This window comes from Ursus arctos, unplaced genomic scaffold (genome assembly GCF_023065955.2).
Source record: "Ursus arctos isolate Adak ecotype North America unplaced genomic scaffold, UrsArc2.0 scaffold_7, whole genome shotgun sequence".
NCBI classification, from domain to species: domain Eukaryota; kingdom Metazoa; phylum Chordata; class Mammalia; order Carnivora; family Ursidae; genus Ursus; species Ursus arctos.
In genome coordinates, this window is record NW_026623089.1 from 49,990,648 (window position 1) to 50,016,472 (window position 25,825).

General features: G+C 50.3%; 3 protein-coding genes across 7 annotated transcripts in view; 2 read left to right on the forward strand and 1 right to left on the reverse strand.

The window, feature by feature from the left end:
* Positions 1 to 4,384, reverse strand: part of SAMD8 (sterile alpha motif domain containing 8) — a 40,919-nt gene extending 36,535 nt beyond the window's left edge. Inside the window, exons 1-2 of one of the 3 annotated variants that reach the window (XM_048218667.2) lie at positions 4,144 to 4,366; positions 3,467 to 3,496 (exon numbers count right to left, since the gene is read on the reverse strand). In XM_048218667.2, coding sequence (XP_048074624.1) covers positions 3,467 to 3,496; positions 4,144 to 4,317 — 204 coding nt within the window. In that variant the 5' untranslated portion in view covers positions 4,318 to 4,366. Of the gene's footprint in view, positions 1 to 3,466; positions 3,497 to 4,143 lie in introns of all 3 variants that reach the window. The other 2 variants (XM_026504515.4, XM_044386215.3) reach the window with 2 other exon arrangements.
* A 1,675-nt stretch (positions 4,385 to 6,059) lies between these two features.
* DUSP13A (dual specificity phosphatase 13A) lies at positions 6,060 to 7,216 on the forward strand. Its single transcript, XM_048219025.1, has 2 exons — positions 6,060 to 6,208; positions 6,982 to 7,216. Exons 1-2 carry the CDS (start codon positions 6,060 to 6,062, stop codon positions 7,214 to 7,216), a joined length of 384 nt encoding a protein of 127 aa, XP_048074982.1.
* On the forward strand, positions 6,099 to 22,340 carry DUSP13B (dual specificity phosphatase 13B). 3 transcript variants are annotated; one of them, XM_044386212.3, is made up of 7 exons: positions 6,099 to 6,208; positions 8,574 to 8,781; positions 10,827 to 11,030; positions 12,061 to 12,155; positions 15,738 to 15,911; positions 17,383 to 17,603; positions 18,305 to 22,340. In XM_044386212.3, the coding sequence occupies exons 2-7, from the start codon at positions 8,695 to 8,697 to the stop codon at positions 18,505 to 18,507; spliced, it is 984 nt and encodes a 327-aa protein (XP_044242147.2). In that variant the 5' UTR covers positions 6,099 to 6,208; positions 8,574 to 8,694; the 3' UTR covers positions 18,508 to 22,340. The 3 variants fall into 3 exon arrangements, with proteins under 3 accessions (XP_044242147.2, XP_026360299.2, XP_026360297.1); XM_026504514.4 differs by lacking the exon at positions 6,099 to 6,208 and adding an exon at positions 7,110 to 7,199 and having other exon boundaries at positions 8,601 to 8,781; XM_026504512.4 differs by lacking the exons at positions 6,099 to 6,208; positions 8,574 to 8,781; positions 12,061 to 12,155 and having other exon boundaries at positions 10,921 to 11,030.
* The last annotated feature ends 3,485 nt before the right edge of the window (positions 22,341 to 25,825 follow it).

Below are 25,825 nucleotides of genomic sequence, written 5' to 3' on the forward strand. Positions count from 1 at the left end.
AGAATCTAATAGATAACAATAGATAACAATGCCCAGTTTAAACCCTCAGTTACAGTAGAAGTTTTTACACAATGATGAAAATTTAGTAAATCTGATGAAGGGTTCTTGATCTGGCTGCATGCCAGTACAAAGAAATACACCAGCAAAGAAGCATATAAAGTTCCAATTCTTATTCTAATCACTAAAATGATATTTAGAAAGGCTAGTGGTTTGACATATTGATTAGTAAAATTTTTATTTTTAAATATGCTATACCTCCAAATCAAAACAACATAATGGAAAATGAGAAACTGGCTCAAGATTTCAAAATCTATTACAATATTGTGAAAATATACTGGACTTGGACCCCAAATTTAATGTATGGTTTTGGCGGTGTTTGACTTTTATGACAATATTTTATTGATGAAACTAACATTGATTTAATTCAATCTCAAAGTTCCAACTAAATCTCATTTGCAGGCATTTTCAGTAACTCGGTGATACAGTTTCACTTATAAGAAGACCCGAAATTAGTAGAATTCGTGGTTCTCATCTCCTACTAGAATGTCTTACAGGTCACGAATTTTAAGAGAACAAAGGGTCAAGATAATAGATACATTACTACCTCTCTTGACCTCTGGCACAATTCAAATGCTTAACTAAACCCACAATAAAAATTTGAGACAAATATAAACATAGGTCACTGACTTCACAACATCCTTTTTAAGGACAAATGATAAAAAACAGTTCTATGGTGAAACACTGTGATTAAACTATTGTAACAAAGTTTTCCCAGTTTCTACTATCCTAAGCAAGAGACAAGACAGACTCATGTTACATTCTGCATTGAAGTGATTTTATTACTGGGAGGACCCAATGTGTAGTGAAGTAACAGAACAATTCAATATGGAGGCATGAAATCTAGAGTCAGCTAGAAGGGGTCAGGCTTAAGATTCAGTGATGATGGTGCTGTGTGTATGGGGGGAGGAATATTGACACCACAAGTCTGTCACAAATCCATATCCCATACTCATATGACAAATTATGAACCAGTGACAGAGGCAGCATGTAAACACTGAATTGATCTCCAAGCAAGTCTGGCTCACACTCTCCAATTTTTGTTAACTTCTGGATTTCTCAAAGCTAAGACGACAGTAAGACCTAAAGTAAGAATCACTGTCATGATTAATGGTCATGTTAGAATCACACTACTATTAACGTCATATATTACATCAGGCCTAGAGGTAAGAATTTTCAAAGAATATCTAATTAATATGGAAATTCTATAAGAGAAAATAACAATAATATTCATTAGAACATCTGTGATACAACAACTTCTCAAAAACAATGTTCAAATTTCAATTCTCAAAAAAGCAATGAAAATGTCTCTAAATCAGCTATGGCAAAGTTTTGAAAAAGCAGTGAAGATCTGGTGGTTAACAAAATAAGAATGTTTACAAGCAGTTGTGCAATGTGAATTAGAGTCTTTACAGAATGGACAGTACTACTGAAATCAAAACTGATTTATCTAAGTATCTGCATGTTCTGCCATGTGGTTATGATGGCTTCTTCTTGTCTTAGGGAAACTGCTCAAGCACAAAACTGATTTTCTTTACGACTAAGTGTGAGAACTGTCAAAGGGAAACAAAAATAACTGTTAGACATGCTAATATATTAACTGTAAACTCCATTTGATGGTTTATTTAATTTCATAGTAATATTAAGATGTAACCTTAATAGAGAGTTCTATTTCAGTTCAATTCCATACATTTTTAAATGCTGACTTTTATTTAGAGCTAAGTATGAAGACATGGTCTTTAGAGAATCTCAGTCTGGTGTCGGTAAGCAGAAACATAAATAATAGTAATACTATCTTCCAACTAAAGATCATCTGTATTAAGTTAAAGAAAAGGGAGTTAATCTTTTGACAACAGTTAAAGAAAAGAGAATTTATCTCTTCTTTGAAGAAATAATTAATGGAGTCCACTGAGCATCTGAACATATGACACAGTCTATACACATAAACTAATATTGAAAAGATTTTGCAATCCATACATTTTCACTGCATTAAGATTAAACAGTAAATACCCGTTTAGAGAAGAAACACTTGATTAAAAGTTTGTTTTGAAATGGCCAACAAATTTGCAAAATGTATAATCAAATAAAAAGCTGAAAAAGTAGGGGCGCCTGGGTGGCACAGCGGTTAAGCGTCTGCCTTCGGCTCAGGCCGTGATCCCGGCATTATGGGATCAAGCCCCACATCAGGCTCCTCCGCTAGGAGCCTGCTTCTTCCTCTCCCACTCCCCCTGCTTGTGTTCCCTCTCTCGCTGGCTGTCTCTATCTCTGTCAAATAAATAAATAAAATCTTAAAAAAAAAAAGCTGTAAAAGTAATTTTATGAAACATAGCTAAAGTTAAAGCCATGTTGTAATTTAACAATTACAAAAGGAAATTAACTTATTTCTACTAAAATGAATATAAGTATTGCAATCATTTTTCTGGTACAATTATTGTTCCGGTACTATGTCTTCTATAAAAAGTATCTATGTACCCACCTATCCCAGTTCTGTTTATTGCCTACAAGCATCCTCTATTCTTATTTTTCTAGATCACTCTATTAAAAATATTACTCATACAATATATGCAAAATTGCATTAATATTCGTCCCGCAACTTTGTCAAAAGTACCCCCTCCAATTTTCAAGACACCCCAATCCAAGACACTTATGAGTGAGTGAAAGAGCTGGTACACCTGGACTGTGGTGATTTCACATATAGCTGACCCTTGAACAACAAGGTTTGAATTGTACAGGTCCACTTACATGCAGATTTTTTTCAATAAATACAGCACATTCTGTAAATTTATTTTCTCTTCCATATGATTTTCTTAGCATTTTCTTTGTTCCAGGTTACTTTATTATAAGAATATAATACATAATACACATAAAATGTGTTAACTGTTTATGTTATCGGTAAGGCGCCTGGTCAACAGGCTATTAGCTAAGTTTTTGGAGAGTCCAAAGTTATAGGGGATTACGACTGCATGCTTCTGAACTCCTGTTGTTCAAGGGTCACTGTAGTTCTATAAATTCTTTTAACCCAGACACCTGCACCGACCATATTTTTACCCTGTAGGAAATATGTGTCAACTCAAGTTGTCAAAGTGTAACCAGTCAATACTGAGTATCTGTAAAACCTAAGTGTCCAAATACTCGTTTTAATTTTTTTAATTTAAAGGTAACATATTAAATCTTTTCTTTCTTAAAGATCTAAACTTGTCTGGTATTTAAAGTAAACTTTAAGAAAAAAAAAAAACCCACACTATTACTGATAGAAGAAACCCAAATGATATCTTTATTGTCAGAATATCTTTTCCGAACATCACTTCCTTTTTACTACTTCCCCCAGCCGTTCCGGCAAATCAGTGTTCAACACCGCCCCATATTCTTAAAAGGATCCACAGAAAGCCCCACAATCCAAGCATATTACCCTAGCGATCTTCGGTGCTTTCAAAGACACCTGTGAAAATGCGAAAGCCTTGAATTAGATCCCCAAGGGCTCCTTTTCTTTCTTGACCCCATTTCTCTTTTTTTCCCCTAGCCCTTCAGGTCAGACGACTTCCTAACCGACAGCCCCTCCCTCTTCCAATCAAACCTAAACCTTCTCCTAATTAGCAACCCCCCACCCCCACCCTTCGGTCAGCTACCTCGTCATTCACAACACACGGTCCCGTCTCTCTCGCCAGGCCGTAATACCGACCTTGGTCCTGGCTGCTCGGATCCCTCACCCCCACCGCCACATCCCAGAGCATCCCTTCCTCCGGCCCGGCATTCTCGCAGGACCCCTTCAATCCGCTTCCCTCACTACTCGGCTTCCAAACCCCTCCAAGCCCTTGCCTCTTCAAAGCCGCCTCTCCTTCAGGTCTCCCACTACCGTCGCCCCTCCGCCTCCTGCCATCGCACCCCCCCCCCCAGGCCCTCGGCTCAACAGCCTCCATTTCCCACAGATTCCATTCTAGAGCAGACTCTCCCCGCTCCCTCAACTGTCTCCTGTGGCACCTCCGGATCCCAGTCCTCCGCAGTCCGGCTCCGCCCCTGACTCCCAACTCATCCTCGGCTGCCGGCGCCCCCCAAACTCCCCTCTCCTCAGGCACTGCTTCCGCTCACCTCCGAGGTCCGAGTCGGGCTCCCCCGACCCACCTCCGAGTCGGCGTCCGAACCGCCGTCGGAGTCCCGGGCCCTCCGGGCCTCGCCGGAGTGAAGCGCCTCGGGCGGCGGAGGCGGAGCCCGGGGAGGCGAGCCCGAGTGGAGGCGGGGGCGGTGGCGGCTGCGCGCAGGCATCGCTTCAGCTCGTCTCTGCCGCCCCGGCAGCCGCTGGAATCCGAACCGGAACTGCTTCGGGAGGAGGGGCCCTACGGGCGTGAGGCGGAGCCCTACGGGCTTGAGGCGGAGCCCTACGGGCGGGGGCGGGGCCCAAACCGGAAGGGACGCGGCATTCAAGATGGGCGGGGGAAGGAAAAACCGCAGCGAGGAAACCCGAGAGCGCATGCGTCAGCCCCAACGCGAAAGTGGGAGAAAATAAGGTGCTGGTGAAGATGGAGGGGGGCCTATGGTAGATGAGGGGGAGCAAGAGGAGGTCACCTAATTCCTTTGGAGGGAGCCAGATACTCCGCAAGAGCCAGCATCCAATGATCACCGTTACAATTTATTGCCCCTTTAGTTTCTGACAGCCCTTATTCCAAATGCTATATAAATATCTCACTTACTCTTTGTGCCAACTCTGCAGGGTGGTATAACACAGAAGGGCCAAGAAACCTGCTTGAGGTGCAGCAGTTAATATGTCCTAAAGCCAGTCTGCCTACTTAAATCTGTCTAACTTCAGAACGTGTGCTCTTCTCCATTATCGGAAAGTCCCCAACACAGGCTTAGAATTGGCATAGACCAAATCCAAAACCACCTGCGACCTGGCTCCAACCCCTCCTTGACCTTCTTCCTCATCAAGTGCAGGGCAGATTTCAGGGGCTCTGATGGGGTGGAGGCAGGTTCTAGGGTGGACATGAGTGCATACTTCTCCCACCGGGTCCCCTGGTGTAGCCTTTACTCTCAGGCTGGACTACTCTCTTTACACTGCAGCTTATACTCCTTCCAGCCCGTCTGGACCTTCACAAAGTCGCCTGAGAACAGGCAAAGCATCTTACCTCTTCTGCTGGTAACTGGCTCTGACAGAAGGACAGATATAGACCTTTCTCAGTTTCTGTTGTGGGGACAAAAGCCCTTGTAAGCAGGGGAATCTCCCTCCCACCTCAAAAATGTTTCTAATGACAGTTAGTCCTTTGGGTCTAGGGCAACATTCACTTCCCTTCTCCCCACTTTGGTATACATGGCTCATTTCAGCCTCTCTTTTGAGAAATCAGCTATTTTCATTATAGAACCATTGTTCAAACCTTCCCCCACAAACCCCGTGGGAACCCTTTAGATGAAGTCCTCCATGCTTCCTCTCCACATTTCTCTGACTCTACAATGCAGGAAACTTCCCTTGAGCCACATAATCCAGAGGCTCACTCAGCAGCCATATGGTTCCCCCCCAGTTTGTGGCCCACCCAGACCTGCAGAGCTTTTTTAACATCATTCATTGTTGGAACCAACCACCCCCCTCCACCCTGGATCTCCACTTTAACTCAGTCCTCAGAACTAAATAGCCTTATTCAGGGCCCTAAGCCTCTTAGTTCAACAAATGTTTCTTAAGCATCTACTACAGTGTTAAACACAGAATATCCTTTGTTTTATTTAATCCTCATAATTCTTTGAGATAGGTATAATTACCCTTACTTCACGGATGAAGAAACTGAAGTAGAGAGGTAAAGTGACTTGCAGAGATATGACTGATTCCATGTTGTCACGGAGTTTGGGATTAGGGGGGTGACTTGGGGAGAAAAATGTTCTGTTCTTTCTGGAGGCCTCTGTAACTTGCTGAGTCACTTGCTTCTGTCCCACCTGTCCCTGCCAATCTCTGGGAAGGAGAAACGACACTGGAGAGGCAGAGAGGAGTGACCGCAGAGACAGAGGGGTGGGTGGGCTGGCCCATGGCTGAAGCCTCGGTCCCAGAGCTGAGGGGAGATGCCGAAACCACGCCTTGTCCCAGCGTTCTGGAACTGGAGGAGCTCCTGAGGGCAGGGAAAGTTTCTTGCAGCCACGTGGATGAAGTTTGGCCCAACCTTTACATAGGAGATGCGTGAGTGGTAGCTGGTTGAAGGGGTGCGGGGAAGGGGACAAGGTGAGACAGTTCTTGGGCTCTTTACCAGAGATGGGAGCTGGGTGGATAAAGGAGAAATAGTTCTGCTCTGCACATCCCAGGCGGGGGACTTACTCCAGGACCCCAGTGCGCTGGGGACCATGCAGTGATCAGGTGTGACCACCAGGGGGAGCAGGGCTCCTGCCTGCCTGGATGACTGGAGCTCCCAGAGGATCCTGAAGTCTTCTTATATATCCAGGACAATTGGCGAGTCTGGGGGACAGAGGCCTGGGGAATGGTGCTTTCAGGTAGGACACGGGATGGACAGAGAGCTCCCCTTCCTGGTCCCAGCCTCCCTCCTCTGGACACAGAGTGGGTGAGAAAGGTGAATCAGGGAAGGTGTCACCATTAAACATTTGTAAATTAGAAGCAGGTATGAGGTAGTGACCAGGAGACGCCAGATGTGGGTGGGAAGGCATGGGGCAGGAAAGGAGGGGCAGCTGGATTCCAGGGCTGAAGCAATTCTTTCCTTCCTGTCTTGGCCAAGGCAGGAGCAGATGGTGTCAGGAAGTGAAGAGAGTCTAAAGATAACTCCCTATACCACCAACTCTTCCACCAGAAAGCTCTGAGGGTGGGGCTCAAGCTTACTGGGTTCCTTGTGGCTCCTTTTGGACCTGTGTGGCTCTGTCCCTCTGAAGCAGGGGGCCAGAAAAAACCTCCTTCCTGGACCCCGTGGCTCAGCCAGCATCCAGCCCTATTCCTCCCCTTCCTAGGGCCACGGCAAATAACCGCTTTGAGCTATGGAAGCTGGGCATTACCCACGTGCTGAACGCAGCCCACGGGGGACTCTACTGTCAGGGCGGCCCTGACTTCTACGGCAGCAGTGTGAGCTACCTGGGGGTACCAGCTCACGACCTCCCCGATTTCGACATCAGTGCCTACTTCTCCTCAGCAGCCGACTTCATCCACCGTGCCCTCAGCACACCCGGGGGTAGGACTTGGGTCTGAGCCCACATCCCATCATGCTCACTCATGGGGGGCAATGTCTAGTTTCCCCTCAAATATCAGTGCCTTCCCATCTCTACTTTGTTAAAAAGCCTTCACGTTTTTAAAAATCCTCTGCTCAGTGTTCCAACAATTTAGCCAACCTTCTTCCTTCACAGACAGGGAAACTGAGGCCTAGAATCCAAGGTCATGTCGTGAGTTAGGAGCAGTCCCGGGACTGGAAGCCAAGTGTCCCAAACAGCAAAACAGTTCTTTCTCTTCATCATTCAGCCTTGAGAAATTGTCATTTAGTACCTAGATGTCTGGCTTCCATCCCAAAGTATTTTCGAATGGAAAAAAATAAAAAAAACCCAACCCAAACAAACAAACAAAACCCCTTCTACTACCCAGGGTAGAACAGAGGAGCCTGGGGAAGCTGGAGCCCCTGCTTTGTGTTCAACCTGCTTTGTGAGCGCCGTGGCCCTTGTTGCCTGCCCCTGGGTTAGCCAGTATCCCTCTCTGGACTTCAGTTTCTCATCTACGTGACAGGAAAGACAAGACTATGGCTCACAGCACGTTTTACTGTCCAGAGCACTGGACAGTCAGTTGTTCGTGATCCATTCGTTTACCAGCTGTTTATTATCTTCTCTGTGCCAGGCGCTGGGCTAGATACTGAGCTGCACTTAGACAAGGCAAAGTCCCTGCTCTCATGGAACTCGTCCTTCTATGCTTCGTGGAGAGACAGTCAAAATTATGAGTACTAGGCATATGAATGGGTACATGTGAAGAGATCTAGGAGAACAGGAATAGGGCAAGGGTGCTCAATCCAGAGGACCAGGGAAGTGAGGGGCCCACCCTCTAAAACAGTATTCACTGGGCCACATGCAGAAAGGATGAGCTGCTCTGTGATTCAAGTGATACCATGAGTGGTCAGGAAAGACTATACAAGGAAACCATGTCTTAGCTGAAACCGGACAGATGAGTAACAGACATTAGTCAGACCAAGAGCAGGGGAAGTTTTACAGGTAGTTGGAATAGCATGTGCTAAGGCTGGAGGCCAGAGTCCAGAAGAACTTTAAAGAACTGAAAGTTACCAAGTGATCCTCAGGGTAAAGGTCAGGGTGGGGCGGCCTAAGATGAAGCTGTAGGGTCAGCAGGGGTCAGCTCACGGAGGGTCTTGTAAGCCACGTTGAGGAGTTTGGACCCTATCCCAAGGGTAGGCTAAATAGGTGTTGGTTACCCATTTGACAGATCAGGAAACTGAGAACCATAAAGGCTAAACAGTTTGCCCAGGGTTACAGAGTATACCTTGGGTCCCTACCCCTGCCCCTGGGTGGGCCAGCAGGTGGGAAAGGGTCTTTCACCAGGATGTCTTCCTCAGCCAAGGTCCTGGTGCACTGTGTGGTAGGGGTGAGCCGCTCCGCCACGCTGGTCCTGGCCTATCTCATGCTGCACCATAGGCTGTCCCTGCGCCAGGCAGTGGTCACCGTGAGGCAACACCGATGGGTCTTCCCCAACCGAGGCTTCCTTCATCAGCTCTGCCAGCTGGACCAGCAGCTGCGGGGTGCAGGCCGGAACTGAGGGGCCAGGTGAGGGCTGGGCAGGGCATGAGGGGGTGAGGGGGCAAGGCTGGGTGCAATTAGAAGTGAGAGGTCAGGTAAGAACTGCGCAGGGAACACGGCAGGGAAGGCCAGTGAGGGCTGGCAGGGGATGTGGAATGGAATCAGTTCAGAGGTGGGTTGCCAGGGTTGTGTGGGGCCAGAAGTGAGGGGTGAAGGGGGCTTGGCCCACTCCTCAAGCTGCTGGGCTCCCTCACCAGCTCAAGGCCTCAACAGGGCCTGGCAGAGGCAACCTTCCAGAAGGACCTGCTCTCCCCAGCCCATCCACATGCTTCAGACCCCAGAGAGGATGGAAAGGCCAGGGAGGAAAGAGGTGGAAGGCATAAAATGGAAGAGGGGAGGCTTTCTTACCTGGTCCTGATGCGGCGCTGCCCCGAACCCCACCACGGCAGCAGCACAGCCCGTCCTGACACCCGTGGGCTGCCTGGACCCTCCCACAGCCCTGCATCCCTTCCCCTCGGGTCCGGACCCCAGCTACAGCTCTGGGGGGACAGCATGGCTGCAGCTGTCACTCCACGCTCAGTTATTTTCAGGTCAGCCCTGCGTCTCCTTCTCACAATGGGGAAGGAGAACAGGGGCTCCTGCCACCAGCCACGGCCTCCTCTTGATACACAGTTCTCCTGTCATCGTGTCATTCCATTCCCTGCCTTGGACCCAGCGCCCCACTCCTTACCTGCCCTCCCCCAGTCAGTCTGATCTCAGAGTTCCAAAGAAGGAGCCTCCCTAACTTTGCTCCCTCTCTGGTTCTGGGGAATCCCTGTGGGACATAAAAGTCCTCCGGAAGTCTACCCAGCTCCTCTCTGCTTCCGTTTACCCCCTGCCCTGCTGCTCTTTGTTCGGGGCATTGGAGCATTAGGAGACGTCCCTAAGTTGCACATGAGGAACAGACCCTCAACACCTCCTCCCCTAGGTCTCCCCATTCCTGCTGGAGGCCCCAGTGTCCCCAGCTGCCTAGGAGAAGGAGTTGCTCCCCCTGCCCCGAACCACACTGCTGCTCAGGCTTCCAGACCGCAAATGGTCACCGAGTGCTGCTTCAGTTTCCTTGGCATCAGCCCTATGAAAAGTGTTCCTCCAGCTCCTACCCATGCTGCCCCTCCCCTCATCTCTCCTCAGCCCTGACTTGGGCTGTGTGTCCCACTGCCCCCTGGCTCAGAGGGGCTGCCCGCTAGGGGTGGGTGACTGGCCTAGGCTCTCTTGGGAGTTGGAAAAGTGGCAGCTTTCTCCTGCCAAGAGCTTCCCAGGGTGTGGATGGAATTTCCCCCAGCCCGATCCCCCACCAAAAGCTGTTTTTGTCTCTGAATACATAACCAGTGCCGCCAAGGGAGAGCACTTTAGCACCCCGCCCTTCTTCCTGATGCTGTCAGGAGGGATGGGGATTAGGGCAGGACAGAGAGCCAGGTTTAGAGTTTGGGGGTGAATGTAATGGAAGAAAATCAGGGTTATAGCTGGGTTTGCGATTAGGCCCAGGGCTGAGCTGGGTGGGAAACTGTTGTGGGGAGCTCTGCAGGTATGGGGAGCCAAGAGGGAGACAGGAATGGCATGTTGGTTTCAGGAAACTGGTAGAACAGCAGATCTCTGATTATGCCCAACTGCCCCACTTCCTTGGCCTGCAGCCCTTAAATACCCTGACCTCTGGCCTCCACATCTTTCCCATCAGGCAGCTGGGTTTGGGGAAATCAGTTGGGCTGCAGCATTGCAAAATTCCTGGAGGTGCCATCCACCAAACATCCTGTGCAACTGGAACCCCCCGGGAATTATGCAGTGTGCAGCCTATGCGGCTGTACAGAGCAGCCCTTGGGACTCTGAAAGATGATGGGGAGAGGTCATTTCTCTCTATGAGCCCTGGACCCCAAACCTGCCTTATCTCTCTCAGCACCCATACCCACATGACCTTACACAGAGGGCTCAAGGCAGAGGCAGGTTTAGGTGGCCATTCTTGCCCCTGTCCTAACAAGTCCCAACCAGTGTGGGCCTTGGGTTGCCAGCCTATAACATGGAGCTCATCTCTCCCCCAGAGCTGGTCCTTCCTCCTGGCCACAGAGCTGTGCCATTTTGTTTCGCTGGCATTGGCCCTGTTGGTGCTGTGGGAGGCTCTGGCCCAGGTGGATACCAAGAAGATGGTGAGAACCCGGTGTGCCGTCCGCCCTAGAGCCCGCTACCCCATCTGCTTCCTCCTGCTGCCTGCGTTCCCTGTCGGCCACTGTCTTCAGTCCCCACAGGTGGGAATGGGCTGCCTTCTTAGCCAATCCCAGAGGCTCCTCAGTCTGGGATTTCAATTTCCCTGGGGTGGGAGGATGGGAGGAGAGTCGGGGGCGGTGGGGGATTCTAAGTGTTCATGAGAGCCCTTGGCCCCAGCTGCCTCCACCAGCTCTCCCCAGAGCTCAGGGAATTCCAGCAGGGGTGAGCCCGGCTCCCTGGATTTCAGACTTCAGAGACCCTGTGTGGTGTGGTTGCAGGTATGCGTATGTCTCTGTGTGTGTCAGTCATTGGGGAGTATGAGTGGAGAAGAATACTGAAGTATATGAGTATATGAGGAGGGTCTCTGGGGAGCAGGAAGGGTTCTTAACAGGCCCAAATCCAAGGTCCCGAACTGACCCCAGTGGCCTTGGGAAGGACCTAAAAGACCATTTTGGTGGCCTCAAGGGACAGTGATGTCTGGGTTAGGAATGCCTTCTAGAGGAGGGAGGAGCCTGGCAGAAGGCACAGTGGCTTCTGGACACACAGCTTCTGACTGCAGGCCAGGGCAGGTCTAAAGTCCTGCTCTGAACCTCACCTACACCTTTGTAAGTGTACCCCCACTTTTCTCAGCCTGGGTCTTCTAGATCTGAATCCTGGGCTAGTCCTATAATTGTCAGCTCCCAGCTAAGCACCCCTGGACCTGGGTTCTGATGTTGGCATTGCTGCCAGTTTGCGTGTGGTTTTGGCTAGTCTCTTTTCTGTCCTCCTCCATGGAAGATCGTTCCAGCTCCAACCTTCTGCCCATGCTTCGCACCACCCTTGAAGGCCAAGGGAGCTTTGAAAATGGCTTATTGGCCCTTCCTTCTCCCTGCCCCACAATCAACATATGCATACACACAGACCACAAGCAGACCCCTGTGGGCTGCCTCCACTCCCAGCAAGGCCAGGTGCCTGGCTGGGCTTGGCACTGACCATGCCAGGGACCAGTGGGTGAGTTGGGAGTGTCAGGGGGAGGCCAGAAGAGGGGAGCAGCACATCATCCTTTATAATTAAACTCAAATCAAAAAATAGAAACAGCATCAAGTGTGCGGAGACAGGGAGCCAGAAGCAGACAGCACAAAGTGCCCGTCAGAGAAGACCACAGCCTGGGCCAGATACCCCCACAGGTGGGTGAGTGCCCCTATTTCAGGGGGGCCACGGAGCATGCTGGGTCATGAGGGCCAGGGCTCCTGGGCCTGTGTGTGTTGTGGATGGACTGGGTTAGATTGGAGGACAGACTGGATTAGACACAGAGGCACAGACAAGGCAGAGTAGTCAGAAAGACGTGGTCTTGAATCCTGGATCCCGTGCTAATTGGCTGTGTGACCTTAAACATATTGGTTAATCTCTCTGAGCCTCAGTTTCCTCATCTATAAAATGGGAATGATAATATTATCTGCTTCATAAGGGTACTGTGAGGATCCAATGAGAAAATGTAAGCATTTAGCTCTGTCTAGTACATAGTACATCCTTAGTAAGTGGTGAATATAATTACAATTATTGTTGAACAGAGAAAGAAACCTTGAGAAACACAAAGAGGTAGAGACTAAGCCTCACTGTCCTGTGGGGAGGTTATTCTCCAGCCAGGATATGGCTGAGGCTTGAAAGGATAAGAGTAATAATAATAGTAATGATAATAATAGTTAAGATGCACCCTTGGGGGGCATCTACCATAAGACAGTCCCTGTGGAAGGGGCCTTGCATTTAGTATCTCATGAAATTCTCGCAGCAGCCCCATGAAGGAACTGGGTCAGCAAAAACCATACAAATACCAGACCTGAGAACTCTGCCCAGATCTGTCCTCCTCCAAGGCCTGCATGCTGAGTGCAGAGCCCCACTGGCAGTCCACCGTTGGCTGCCCACCTGCCACCTGCCCCAAGGCGTCCTTTGCCAGACTCCTCATGTGTCGTGCCCTGAGATCTCTGGCCTCCACTGTCCTGTGGCCACAGTCCCATCTGCGTGGGGAGGGGGGGAAGCAGAGAGACTGGGTAGGAGGGAAGACCAGCGGGAACATCTGGAGCTTTAGCTGAGGGGGTGGATGGCCACAGCTGCCCCCTTGCCCTGAGGAGGCCTGTGCCTTGGCCTGAGGCCCCGGGCATGCAGGGTGGTGTGGAGGGAGCATGAGTGCCAGGAGAGGCTGGGGAGAGCCACATGGAGAGGAGAAGGGACACACACAAAGACAGAAAACCAGCACGTAAACCTGTAAACAACAGCAGCACAAGAGCAGAGACGCCTTGCCTATGGAGGCCACTGCTGGGTTAGGGAGAAGACACAGGAAGGAGGCAGAATGAGGGCTGGAGTGAATGAGGAGAAGAGCCAGGCCTGGCCTGTCCCTACGACAGGCGCATGCATGCTTCACTCTACGGTGGCCAAGGAGATGTGGGGGAGGAGTCAGGCCAGCTCTGGGGGCAGCAGAAACCAGGGGAGCTGCTGTAGCCACCGACTTCTCCTCCTTGAAGGATGAGTCCTTGGGAAGGGGGCTGGACCCAGTGGGATAAAGCAGACACTGTGGGGGTACATCTGTGAGCATCAGGTGTGAGGCTCTAGGTAGGACCAGACAAGGAGTACCCCTAAGTCCAAGGAAAAGGCCCCATTCTCCAGACTTGGACCTAAGGCCCCTCAGGGGTTGAAACATGGACTGTGGCCTACCAGCCCCCAATCCTTGACGCCTATGCTGTTTCCTCCTCTTCCCTGGAGTCCCCTGGGGCCAGCTCTGTCTCAGACCCTGGCTGCTTACTCCCTGGCACAGCTGGGCTGCAATGCACCCACTGGCCACAGGGTGGCGGCCATACCCCATGTCAAGCTCAAAGGCCGGGGTGGGCCTGCCCAGCTTCGCAGAGCTCCATTTCAACCCCACCTGTGGCTCGCTCATCCCCAGCTTTTGGCTCCACACCAGTGTGGCTGTTGGACAAGTCTGGGGCCAGGAGCTTTCCCCACCCCAACACACGACGCTGCTCCCTAACCTGTGGTTCCCACAAACGCAGCCACTGCTCTCTATTGCAGGTCAGAACCCCCCCACCCAGGGAACCCTAAATTCAGGCAAGGCCAGGATCTAGCACACAAGAAAGACAGACCATGGCCCAGACGGCAGCAAAGACTTGCTGGAGGCCATAGAATGAGTTACGGCCACGCTCTCCTCCCTCCCTCCAAAGTTGTCTTTTCACAATTTCTGGTAGCCTCCCATGTCCATGGGGAGTTCCAGGGCCAAGAGACTTTCGTCCCAAAGAGATGCCAAGCAGAGAGCAGCCTGGGGGTTTGGAAGGACTGCACTTCAGTCCACAGCAGCCTAGGTCTGCTGTCGGACCCCACCCCCACCAGCTCCAAGGGAAGGACCTGGAATTCTAGCCACTTCACAGCATTTGTGTTCTGGGCGGAACCTGCCCTGGTTCCGCTCGAGGGCTGAGTCCTGTCCCTGTACCCACTCCCCCATTCCCGGCCTCAGGCCATGCCCTAGGTAGGTGGCAGGCCACTCAGCCTGCCCTGAGAGGTCAGAGTGGGGGATGAGGGGGAAAGCCGGGTCTTCACTTCCACCCTGCCCACCAGCTGCCCACTGGGTGAGCTTGGCCAAGCCGGTGGCCTCCTGGGTACCCATTTCTCTTCCTGGGCCCATCACTGCCTACCCAAGAGAAAAGATGTTCTTTCCAGTTTGTACCTTCCCTAGTTACTGGTTGAGGGGGCCAGGGACAATTAGCCAAGATAGGCACTCCTTCCCAGCACCTCACCAGGCCCAGGTTCTGGTGCCGCTGACCTCCCAGCTCTGCAGGGGCCTGGACACCCCCAGAAAACCGACTCCTGACACAAGCCACCCCACCTGGGTGAGGCCTGACCTGCAGCACTGGCCTGAGTCATGGGGGTAAGGAGGAAAATCCTAGGGCCTAGAGATAGAGGTGTGACAGCAGCACCAGGCTCCCCGTAGAGACAGATGGGTTAATGACCACTCCCTGGAGTCCCCAAAGGTGGCAACTGGAAGGCTTGGAGACAGAACCGAAGGGGCACAACTGGACTGAAACCCCAGCCTTGCTCCCTATCAGCCAGACAGCTTTGGGCATCACTTAAAACATTCTGTCTGACCTCTGGCTTTCTCCTATGTAAAATTAGGGACTTATTCCAAGTGAGGTCTCAGGCCCTTAAGAGGCATCTGCTTACTTTGTATGGAGATGCTAACAAATGCCATTTCTTGGCCCAGGCCCCCTCATTCTTGAGATGTGCTCTGTCCTTCAAGCACTGGAAACTGGAAGGGAACGGGGACCTGGGGATCAGCCCTGGAAGTAGCAGAGGCGGGGGCCTGAGATGAGCTGCCAGGTTGTGGGGGCCTTCCTAGGTGTACTCTGGGGTCCCCATCCCTAAAAAGTCCCAAGTACCAGTGACTTCAGGAAGGCTGGGGAGTCTGTACTGACTAGTTGCTACAGAAAGGGCACTCCAAGGGCCCCTTGGCCAAAGCTTCCAACATCAGGGACCTCTGGAAAGGGCAGAGGAGACATTCCCAGCTCCAGAGCAGCAACAAGAGATTGATTCCCTTGTTCCCTGGGAAAAGGATCTAGGCCTTAGCCCCAGCTGAGCTGGTTAATAATCTCATCCGAAATAGCTGAGGCCTTTCCTGCTGCATCCTGATGGCCCCTGGGCACTGCACCGTGCCTGGGCGCCCCCATTAGCTGGACTCACCAGTGGGGATCCTGCCCCCAACCACCACAGTGTCCACTCTGTTTCAGGATGGACTCGCTGCCGAAGCAGGATCTCCGGAGGCCCAAGATCCACGGGGCAGCCCGGGGGTCCCCCTACCAGCCGCCCACGCTGGCCCACCTCCAGCGCTTGCTGTGGGTCCGTCGGGCCGCCATGCTGAGCCACGTCAATGAGGTCTGGCCCAACCTCTTCCTAGGAGATGCGTAAGTACAACCCACAGGGGGAGGTGGAGGCAAAAGAAGGGGAGCCTCTCTCAGGGTCCTGCAGGGGCAGAGTTGGCACCACCTCTTTCCACACATCCCTATCCTTCTATGTTATTAATTTTAACTGTGGAAATAGAACACACATAAGAAAAGCGCATACAGCACATATGGACAGTTTCACCATCCACGTCAAGAAACAGGACATTCCTTATCCCAGAAGTCACTGGACCCTTCTGAACATAACCCCTTTCCCTGTAGATAACTACTAAGCGTTGAAATAATTATCTCCTTGCTTTTCTTTATAGATTTAACATCTACGTCCTTAACAATGAAGTTAGTTTTGCTTGTCTTTTAAAGTTACATAAGTGGAATCATATTGTGTGCGTCTTGCCCCTGGCATGATGTGCTCAATATTGTCAGATTCGCCCACGTTCTATGCAGCTGTGGCTCATGCGTTTTTCATCGCTGTGCACTAGTCAGTTGTAGGACTTTACCATGGTTTCTCCATTCAATTGTATGTGGACTCTGAGTTGTTCTGACTTTTTGGCTTTTATGAACAGTGATCCTAGGAACAGTCTGGTACATGGATCCTGGGAGCACACACACGAGTTTCTCCAGGGTGTACAGTTATAAAGAAAGTAGAATGGCGAGTCATTTTCCCAAAAGTTTTCCTAAAATTTGAAACATATGAATCAATATATGTGGATTTTAGAAATTTTCCTTAATATTTAGAAAATATGGTTCAGTGTCTTGTTAAGAATATGGCAAATATGCTGTCCCCCCACCAGATAACCAGTAATAAAATCCTTGCTGACTTTTAAAAACTGCATGCACACATACGTACATAAATGCTTTTTCACATTTTTTTTTACAAAAATGATACCTCTTTCTAGTCCCATTTTGTAATCTACCTTACATAGAAAGCTTTTTAAATGGAACCACATAACGTCTTTTGAAAACAGTTTTAAACAACATGCCGTATTGTATCCTGCATTTTTCACAGGTTCTCAATATAGCACAGACGCCTTTCCTCCTTTACGTGCAGCCACAACTTTTAGTGGTTGCATAGTATTTCATTTAGCTATACCATACTTGGTCTCTTGTTACAGGATATTTAGTGATTTTTTCCCAATTTTTCGCTATCTTGAATGTCATTAGATCCACTTTATACACATCTGTAGGCACGTTTTGGATTTTTTTCTTTAAATTCCTCGGAGGGGACTTGCTAAGGCAAAGTATGTATATATTTTGTATATTTTTAAGGCTTTTGATGCATGTGGCCAAACTGCCAGAGTGAAAGGGAGTCTTGAACTCCAACTAGAGGAGCCCCTTCACTCAGGCCTGTGCACTCTTTCCAGTCTCGCACTTGGAGGGGGATGGCAGAGGAGGGAAGGGCATAAGTTCCAGCCCAGCCAGAGGGGACCCAATGAGACCTGCTCCACCTCTCAACTCCCCCATGCCTTCCCTTCAGGTACGCAGCCCGGGACAAGAGCAAGCTGATCCAGCTGGGCATCACCCATGTTGTGAATGTTGCTGCGGGCAAGTTTCAGGTGGACACAGGTGCCAAGTTTTACCGTGGAATGCCCCTGGAGTACTATGGCATTGAGGCTGATGACAACCCCTTCTTCGACCTCAGTGTCTACTTTCTACCTGTTGCTCGATACATCCGAACTGCCCTCAGTGTTCCCCAAGGTGAACTGCTGGCGAAGGCACTGGGGTGGGGGTTGGGGGTGTGTGTGGGGTGGGATCTGGGGCACTTTTTCCAGTAGCACTGGTGGGTTGGGTGTCCAGAGTTATAAACCTCTTCAACAACCTTCCCACCCCATGGAGCAATGAGCTGCTACCATTTAGTGAGTGTCCCCTTCAGGGGACCAACGATCACAGACATAGCTAAGGTCCAGTGTGGTCGTCACTGTAACCATATCCCTCAGTAAGTGTATTGGGCAGAGGGTACAGGGCCTAGCAAAGGCTGAGCAGGCCCTTCTAAGATGAGGCCTTGGCATAGGGCAGCAGGGACAGAGGAAGGGGCAGAACGGGGGGAAGGAGAGGTAGGTGGACACCCCCTGTCATCTGCCTCAAATCCAGGGGACTCTGGAAATACTCTACCCCCTCCCACCCTGCCAGAGTTACAGAGGATGCCAGAGGAAGCGCCTTGGACCTGGAGAAGGGAATCCCAGCTGGTAACCTTGGCTCAGCCACTAACTTGCTGGTGACCTCGAGCCAGTCCCCTTCCCTCTCTGGGCCTCAGTTGCCTCATCTGACTGTGAGAACATTGTCAGTATTCCAGGGTGCTGTGACAGGGGGGCTGAAGGATGGCCAGAAGGATCTCCAATTCCCAGTGGGGTGGTCAGTGCGAGGGCAGGTAGCTGACGCTAGGTTGGGTCTTCCCACAGGCCGTGTGCTGGTACACTGTGCTATGGGGGTGAGCCGCTCTGCTACAGTTGTCCTGGCATTCCTCATGATCTGCGAGAACATGACCCTGGTGGAGGCCATCCAGACGGTGCAGGCCCACCGTGATATCTGCCCCAACTCGGGCTTCCTCCGGCAGCTCCAGGTTCTGGACAACCGACTGGGGCGGGAGACGGGGCGGCTCTGACTTGGTGAGCAGCCGGGAGCCCTGACCCTCTGGCCGGCATGGCCCAACCCAACCAGCCTGGCCCTGGGGACAGCTGCTGTTTCCAATGACCTTGAGGTATAAATAGCAAGTGGGGGCTTAGCTGAGGCAGAAGCAGGGAGAGTCGAGTGGTGACCTTTGGCAGGTGGATTTCCCTGACCCAATCCAGAGATTCTTTATACAGAAGAGAGTTCAGTCTGTCTCTATAATAAAAGGTTCATCATAATAAAGACAGGAGATCTTCTGGTGGTTTGTGGGGTAGGGTCTTGCTCCCAGGATGGCCATGAGGGTCCAGAAGTCTTGCCAGCTCTGAGTCAGCATGATGGCAGCCTACAGAAGGAGTCTGTCAGTTTCCATGAAGACAGAGGGCAGGTGAGGATTAATCAGCGGTATCTGCCTCAGGTGCAAAAGGGAGGAGCGAGGGTACAGGTGCTGAGAATTTGCTGGCCCTTTCCTCATCTTGTCCTCCCTCATACCTTCACCCAAGAGCTAGGCTGTCGGAATCGAGCCCGATGTTCAGTGCGTCAGCATCCTCTCCTTGCCCACCCTAGCAAAACGCGATCGTCAAAAACTGGCTGTGCAAGTAGCAGCTCTTGAATCTTTTCATCAACGCTGTACTTTCAAAAGGACTGACTCAAACGAGAGGCATCTGGAAAACACAAGCATGAACCGAGACGATCGGGTCTGGGGAGGAGACAGCCCAGAAATCCCAGGCAAAGGATGGTTATATGATGGAGCAAAAGATTTTGTTCTGAGTTTCTTCGTATTTGTGCCCTAATAAAACAATGTAAAAAGCCCCCAGGTTCCTCAGGGTTCTGGCAGCTGCCTCTTTTCTCCTGCAGAGTTCCCACCCTGCTTGGGGGGAGGGGTGGTCCCCTAGCCCCCACAGCCTCAGTTCCCATCTCCGGGCTGATGATTCTTGGACCCCTCTCGGCAGCCCAGTTCCCCCCGCCCCCAGCTTCAAACCTCTGTATCCCACTGCCCACCTCTATTTGAACATTGCACTTGAATTTCAAACTCAGCTGCACTTTGCATCAGCCCCGCCCCACAGGCTGAATTCTTCCTGCTTCTTCCTTTGAGTGAAGAGTTCCAACAGCCATTGTAGCTCAAGTCAGTGATGGGCGTTACCTTGGACTCCCGCCTCTCAGAAAACTAGCCTGTAATTCTGCCTCCTCAGTCCCACCCGAATCTGCATGCTCAGCTTCATCTTTGGTGTGAGTACCCAAGTTCGAGGCACCCTCACCTCTTCCCTGGCCCCTGGATCACGAGTAGCAGCCCACTATTGGTCTCTCTGCCTCCAGCTTTGCCCAGACAAGTCTCCATGTAGACTTCTTACTAAAATGGAAATCTGATCACGTCACTACTCTGCTTACAACCCCCTAAGTACAAATACCTTGACAAAATATAAAGATGCTTCATTATCTGAGAACCTTCTCGTATCTCTAGCCTTATTTCTTGTAATTCTGTTCCCATACACACCCTGTAATTAAGAAATGCTAAATGCCCTTGCAGTTTCCAGAATGCACCACATTCTCTTACCTCTGGTACTTTGCACAAGCTTCAGATTGTACCACCTGAATGCATCACCCTCACCCATTCTCACCGGGGTCTCTAGGAGTCTCGGTTTAGCTCTTACTTCTGGGAAGCCCTTCTGGACCCTCCAAACCTGAGAGAAGCGCTCTTCCTTGGGCTCCCAAAATGTCCATCCACCTTTTGTGATGTCACCCGTCACTCTGAATCGTAATTTACTGGTGCCTCGTCATTCTCTTTCAAGTGGCTAGCTCTGATCAGCTTCCCATGGTCTCAAGGTCCCCGTGGCTCCCACACTCTGGCTATGATCCTCCCCCCAGGGGGAGCTCTGTGGTCGTGTGGACCACAACGACAGGTTGTCCCCACGGCGGCCATAAGGTCTTCTCTACAGAGGTCACCACGGGGAGTGGACTCCTGCTGGCCCCAGGAGCGGGCCTGCCTCCAGAGGGCACCTCCTCTTCCCCGAGCACCCCGACACCCTCTTCCCAGTGCATCTTGTTCTTCTCTGGCCACCTTGGACACTTCCTACTCACTCCTCACCAGCGCTCTCTGGGGCCAGCTCTGCCTCCTGCGCAGAGGGGTCCTTGCCCTTCTCCGCCATCTGGTCTATTTCCAGAGGGCAGGTGCTTTTCCCTTGCATGAATCAAAAAAGGTGCCCTCTTGAAGCAAATCAGCCTTTCAGGCTTCATCACTCTTGGGCTTGGTTGAGGAAAGCTGTCCCTTTCTCCCAAGCGGACGCAGCTCCGTGTCAGGGTGCCCATCTGAGTGAGCTGAGCACAGGCTGTGTTTTAGTCCCCAGTTCTCCTTCTGCAACTCAAAAACCGCACAAACGTACGCTGCCTCGTCTGATACATAGTGATGAACACCCCGTTTTATCACTGAAGATAAAATGCAGATGGCGTGTTGCCTCAGGTATACAGGGTCTCTGGGCTCCGGCCTCCAAAGGCAAGTAGTGCCCAGCCAGCTCCCTGCTCTCCTCCCTACAGCACTTGGTCCTAATCCCTGGTTGTTGACTACCTGAGGTGCTCTCAGAGCCTTTTCCAAAGGGTAAATGTACATCCTCGCTGGAGGACTGCAGAAGGGCTGCCACTGCGGTGCCCAACCCGCAGGGCCCCTCTCCAATCTGGGGATGGAAAACGGTTCTCAATTCATCCTCAGGTTGGTGGCGCCTATTCTCCAGAACAGACAAAGCTAGTCCCTGCTCAAGAGACCCATCTGCCCACCCCCAATTCCTGTGGATTCCTCCCTGTGCCTGACAACTCAGCCCTTGTTGCTATTTCTTGCTCATGCACTGTCAGCGGGACCCAAAATAGTGGTTCGAAAAGTCAGTCTCTAAACATCCTGGTCTAGGAGTGTGGGCAGCCTGTCCCGGCTGGCTGGGCTGGAGTGCCCAGAATCTAGGTCAGAGCCACACCCTGGGGCTTGAGTTTCAGCAGGTGACCTTCTTGGGGCTTTGAGGTTTGGGCTCAGAACCGGAGGCTGCAGGGAAAAGAGGGAGGGAAGCCTAAGAAGGCACGTGGTAGGAAGGCCAAACATTCCCCGGAGCATCTGAGGAAACAGGTTGAGCTGGGGGTTGGCATCTCCATCGGGAAGAATTCCTGCCCGCCACGCTTGCCCTGGGATGTCCGCCATGATGCGTCTGCTCCCTTTCTTCTCTAGAGCAGCCTCGTGAAAGAAGTGGGGGTATGGTTAAGAGGATGACTTTGGAGCCAGATTACCTGGGTTCAAGTTTTACCTGTGCCCTTTACCTGAGGCGTGTGACCTCAGTGAATCTGTCCATAACTCAGTTTCCTCATCTGTAATGTGGGAGTCATGATAGCCAACATACACGATTGTTGGAAGGATTATGTGGGGAATATAGGAAGTGCTTTGTGCAACATGTGGAGAGCTCCCCAAAATGAGAGCTGTGATTATTGTCACAGTACATAGTCCATGGGCCCCTGGCGTCAGACGAGGCACAGAATCCCATCTTGGACTAAAAGTTGGCTGTGCTCTCAGAGTGTTGAACGAATGATTAAAAATTAGCTGACCTAAATGCAACATCGTAGTTTGGATTAGATTCTGGAACAGAAGAAGGATATAAGTAGAAAAACTGGTGAAATCCGGAAAAAACTTGTGGTTTAGTTAATAGTGTGATACCAATTTTGATCTCTTTGATAAATATGCCACGGTTACGTAAGAGGCTAACATTAGAGGTAGCTGGGTGGCAGGTATACAAGAAATGTCTCTGTTAGTGTTGTAACTCTGTAAATGTAAAATTATTTCAAAATAAAAAGTTACAAAAACTTGCTGATGATTACGGGCTGTTTTGCACATGCCAAGCACTATGCGGAGTGCCTCAGATACATCTTTTTTTTTTTTTCCAGTTTTATTTCTTTAGGGAAGAAAACACAAATCAAATATAGCAAAATATTAAGATTTGACCATATTGAGTTGTAGGAATATAGGTGGTTGTTACATCTTTTCTTTTGTGTTCTTTTTCTTTTAAAAAAAAGATTTCTTATTTATTTATTTGAGAGAGAGAGTGTGCGTTAGAAGAGGGCAGAGGGGCAGGGGGAGAGGGCGAGGGAGAGAGAGGATCTCAAGCAGACTCCCTGCTGAGTGCAGAGCCTGACACAGGGCTCGATCTTACGACCCTGAGATCATGACCTGAGCCAAAACCAGGAGTTGGATGCTCAGGTGACTGAGCCACGCAGGGGCCCCTTCTTGAAATATTTCCCAATTTTGAAAGTAAAAAATAGATTATCTTCTAAAATTAGAAACATCCTATTCTATATACTTAGGTTTTTGAAACCCATATCAAATGGATTTTAGGAAATACTATGAATTTAAATGGTACCATTTTTACTGGCTTTAGGCCTAAAATACTGCAAATTCACATGTTATCCTTTTAAAACTTTCAAAAAGCTTTATTACGGATATTTTGTTTGAAGAAAAATGTAATGATGACCTGGTTTATAGTGTTAGATGAAATAATTGTAATCAAGGAGGAGCTAAGCCATTAAGTCAAGCTACATATTATTTTATCCCATCCTCCCATCCTCACAGCCCAATGGGATAGGTTCCTAACATCACCCTCATCTTATAGATGAGAACACAAGTGTAGAGAGGTTAGGCCAGAAAGTCCCTCACTTCAATTGAGAGTTTATTATGTACCAGTGCCCTAGTCAGGGTAGGCTAATGGCTCCGACAAGCAAAGCTTTACTTTTCCCTCGCAACACAGGTTGGTGGGGGCATGAAGGGTAGGGGAAACAAGCACGGAGGATGTAGAGGCCAGATGTGTCATGTCCCCTCCAGTTCCACGGGCCGAACTCAGTCACATGGTCACACCCAACTGCAGGGGAGCCTGGGACATGTAGTCCATCAGAGTGCCCAAGAAGGAGAAGAAACTGCAGATACTGGTGATCAGGAATAGGCTTTTATACAGCAGTTGTTGATGACACATGTACAATTATTTAATTCTCATAGGCCATAAGAGGTTGATACTATTGCATTCTTCCCATCTTATGGTTGTGAAAACTGAGGCTCAAAGAGTTTAAGTAAGCTTTCTCAAGGTTGCTTAGCTAGCAGTGGTAGAATCATAATATACATCCTGAACCTTCTTCATTCTGTGTTGGCCTTAGTGACTTGCTTGCCCCTAGGATTTGGAGCAAAAGTGGCATTCTGGGATTTCTGAAGCTAGGTCAGAAGATGCCTTATAACTTCTGCCTGGGTTTCTGGGAACACTCTGGGAGCCCTGAACACCATACACGAAGTCCTACTGCCCTAAGACCACCATGCTAGAGAGTCCGTGTGTAGATAAACTAGTCAACATTCTCAGCGGAGTCTAGCCTTTCAGCCTCCCTTCCAAGGTGCTAGATATTTAAATGAATCCATCTTGGACTCTCCAGACCAACATGTCTCGCGGCTAAATACCACTGAGTGACCTCCATCCAAGCCACATGGAACAGAAGAATAGTCCATCCAAGCCTGCCTGAATTAAGGACCCATAAAATCATGTGATATAAGGAAATGCTCCTGTTTTACGATGCTAAATTTTGTGGTTCTTCATTATGTATGAATCCATAACCAGCACAGCAGCAGAGCCAACTCTGACCAAGAGCCCTGGCTTTTAAACACCCAGTTTGCCTCTGGAGGCATGGGTGAGTGAGGGAAGGCCAGAGCAGCCACATCCATCCTCTCCACTGCTGGCAGAGTGTGTGGCGATGAGCTCCCACATCTACAGAGGAATACGGAGGACAAGAGGGCCCTGGCTCATATCTGCTCAGAGCCCCACTCAAGATTGGAAGATAGTTAAGGGCTCTGGGGGAATATTGGTGGCAAAGGTCTTGAGGTGGGCAGGGTGGAGAGGCTGCAGGAAAGGGAACATCTCCCTCCTCACCTCTTTCTGTTCTAAGCTCCAACCAGCCCACCTTCTAGGCCAACAGACTCCTGCTGAGCAGCCCAAGACTTCCTGGCTACCAGGGGCCCCTGTGGATCTGCTGGCCTCCAGCTCCCAGCCTGGTCTTGACAGCTGCCTCCTCCATTTCCTCCCCCACGGGGGGTGGGGAGGGCAGCCACAGTATGGGCTCTGCAGCCACTGGGGCCTTGGGAAAATCTGGTTTGAGGAAAACTCAAAGGGAAATACCCACCCCGTCCCTACCCAGGTACTGCCTTACTGCCAGCTGGCGGGCAGGAGGGACCAGCTCCCAGTATTCTCCCTTTCCTCGGCTCACTCTGCTCTTCCCGGCTTATTCCCCCAGACTCTGCATTAACTTCCTTATCGATGCTTCTTGAGTGATGTGATGTCTGGTCAGCCTGGTCCTCTCTCTTCGGGAGCTGCTAGAATTTTCCCTGCTCTGAGATTTCCTATACCCCAGCTCCTATCTCAGGGCCTTTCATCAGTCCATCTGTGTGTCCTCCCTCCCTTGAAATCCTTCCCTTTTCACATCCCTGTACAGGTATTCGGGCTTTGCCTCCTATATCTTCTAGGCCTAAAATGGGGCTCCTGGGACCCACAACTGGGACCCCAAAAGACTAGCTATCAAGCTTCCCAGGACTCTGGTTCAGTGCTGCTGGCTGCTAGGGCCATCCTGACTTTGGTAGTGACTGGGGATGAGGGTTGCGGCTTAGGCTGACATGAGAAAATTCATAAATAATTTAGTACATGTTGGTTTTCCCAGGATCATGTGCATGCTTTAAAAGGAGTGCTGGGGAAGGTGTTGGTTTTACTGGAATGATGAACTAGCTGACAGGGGAACTACTAAGGGGAAACTTACGGGAGAGGTGAGGGGATGCTTCTAGTTCCTTTTGGAACACACATCACAGATGAAGATAAGCCCTCTGTACCATCCATGCAAGGCCCCCATCAGGCCAGTACCGGCATGTATTCCTTGCTCGGGTATTCCCGGTATCACACGCTCTCTACCATATGGCTCGGCTGTCCTAGCCATAGATGGGTGCATCAGGACGGGCACCTGGGCACAGGCTTCTCCTTGCTCCCAATATTCTCCCCTTTTGGTAAAGAACTTCAGTTATGAGCTGGCTGGCAACGTACCCAGCTAACATAGAACGTCCCAACCTCCCTTGCTGGTAAGTGTGGCCACGTGACTACATTCTGGGGATTAGGATATAAGTGGAATTAATGTGTGGAACTCCCGATAAATCTCTCTAAAGGGGGAAGGGGAGTGCCCTTTGATTTCTCCTCTTCACGGTGTTGCCTGAAGTGGGAGGAGCATTGGCTCATCCTGGACTGCCTCTGCCTCCACGTTTCCTTTACGAAAGAAAGAAA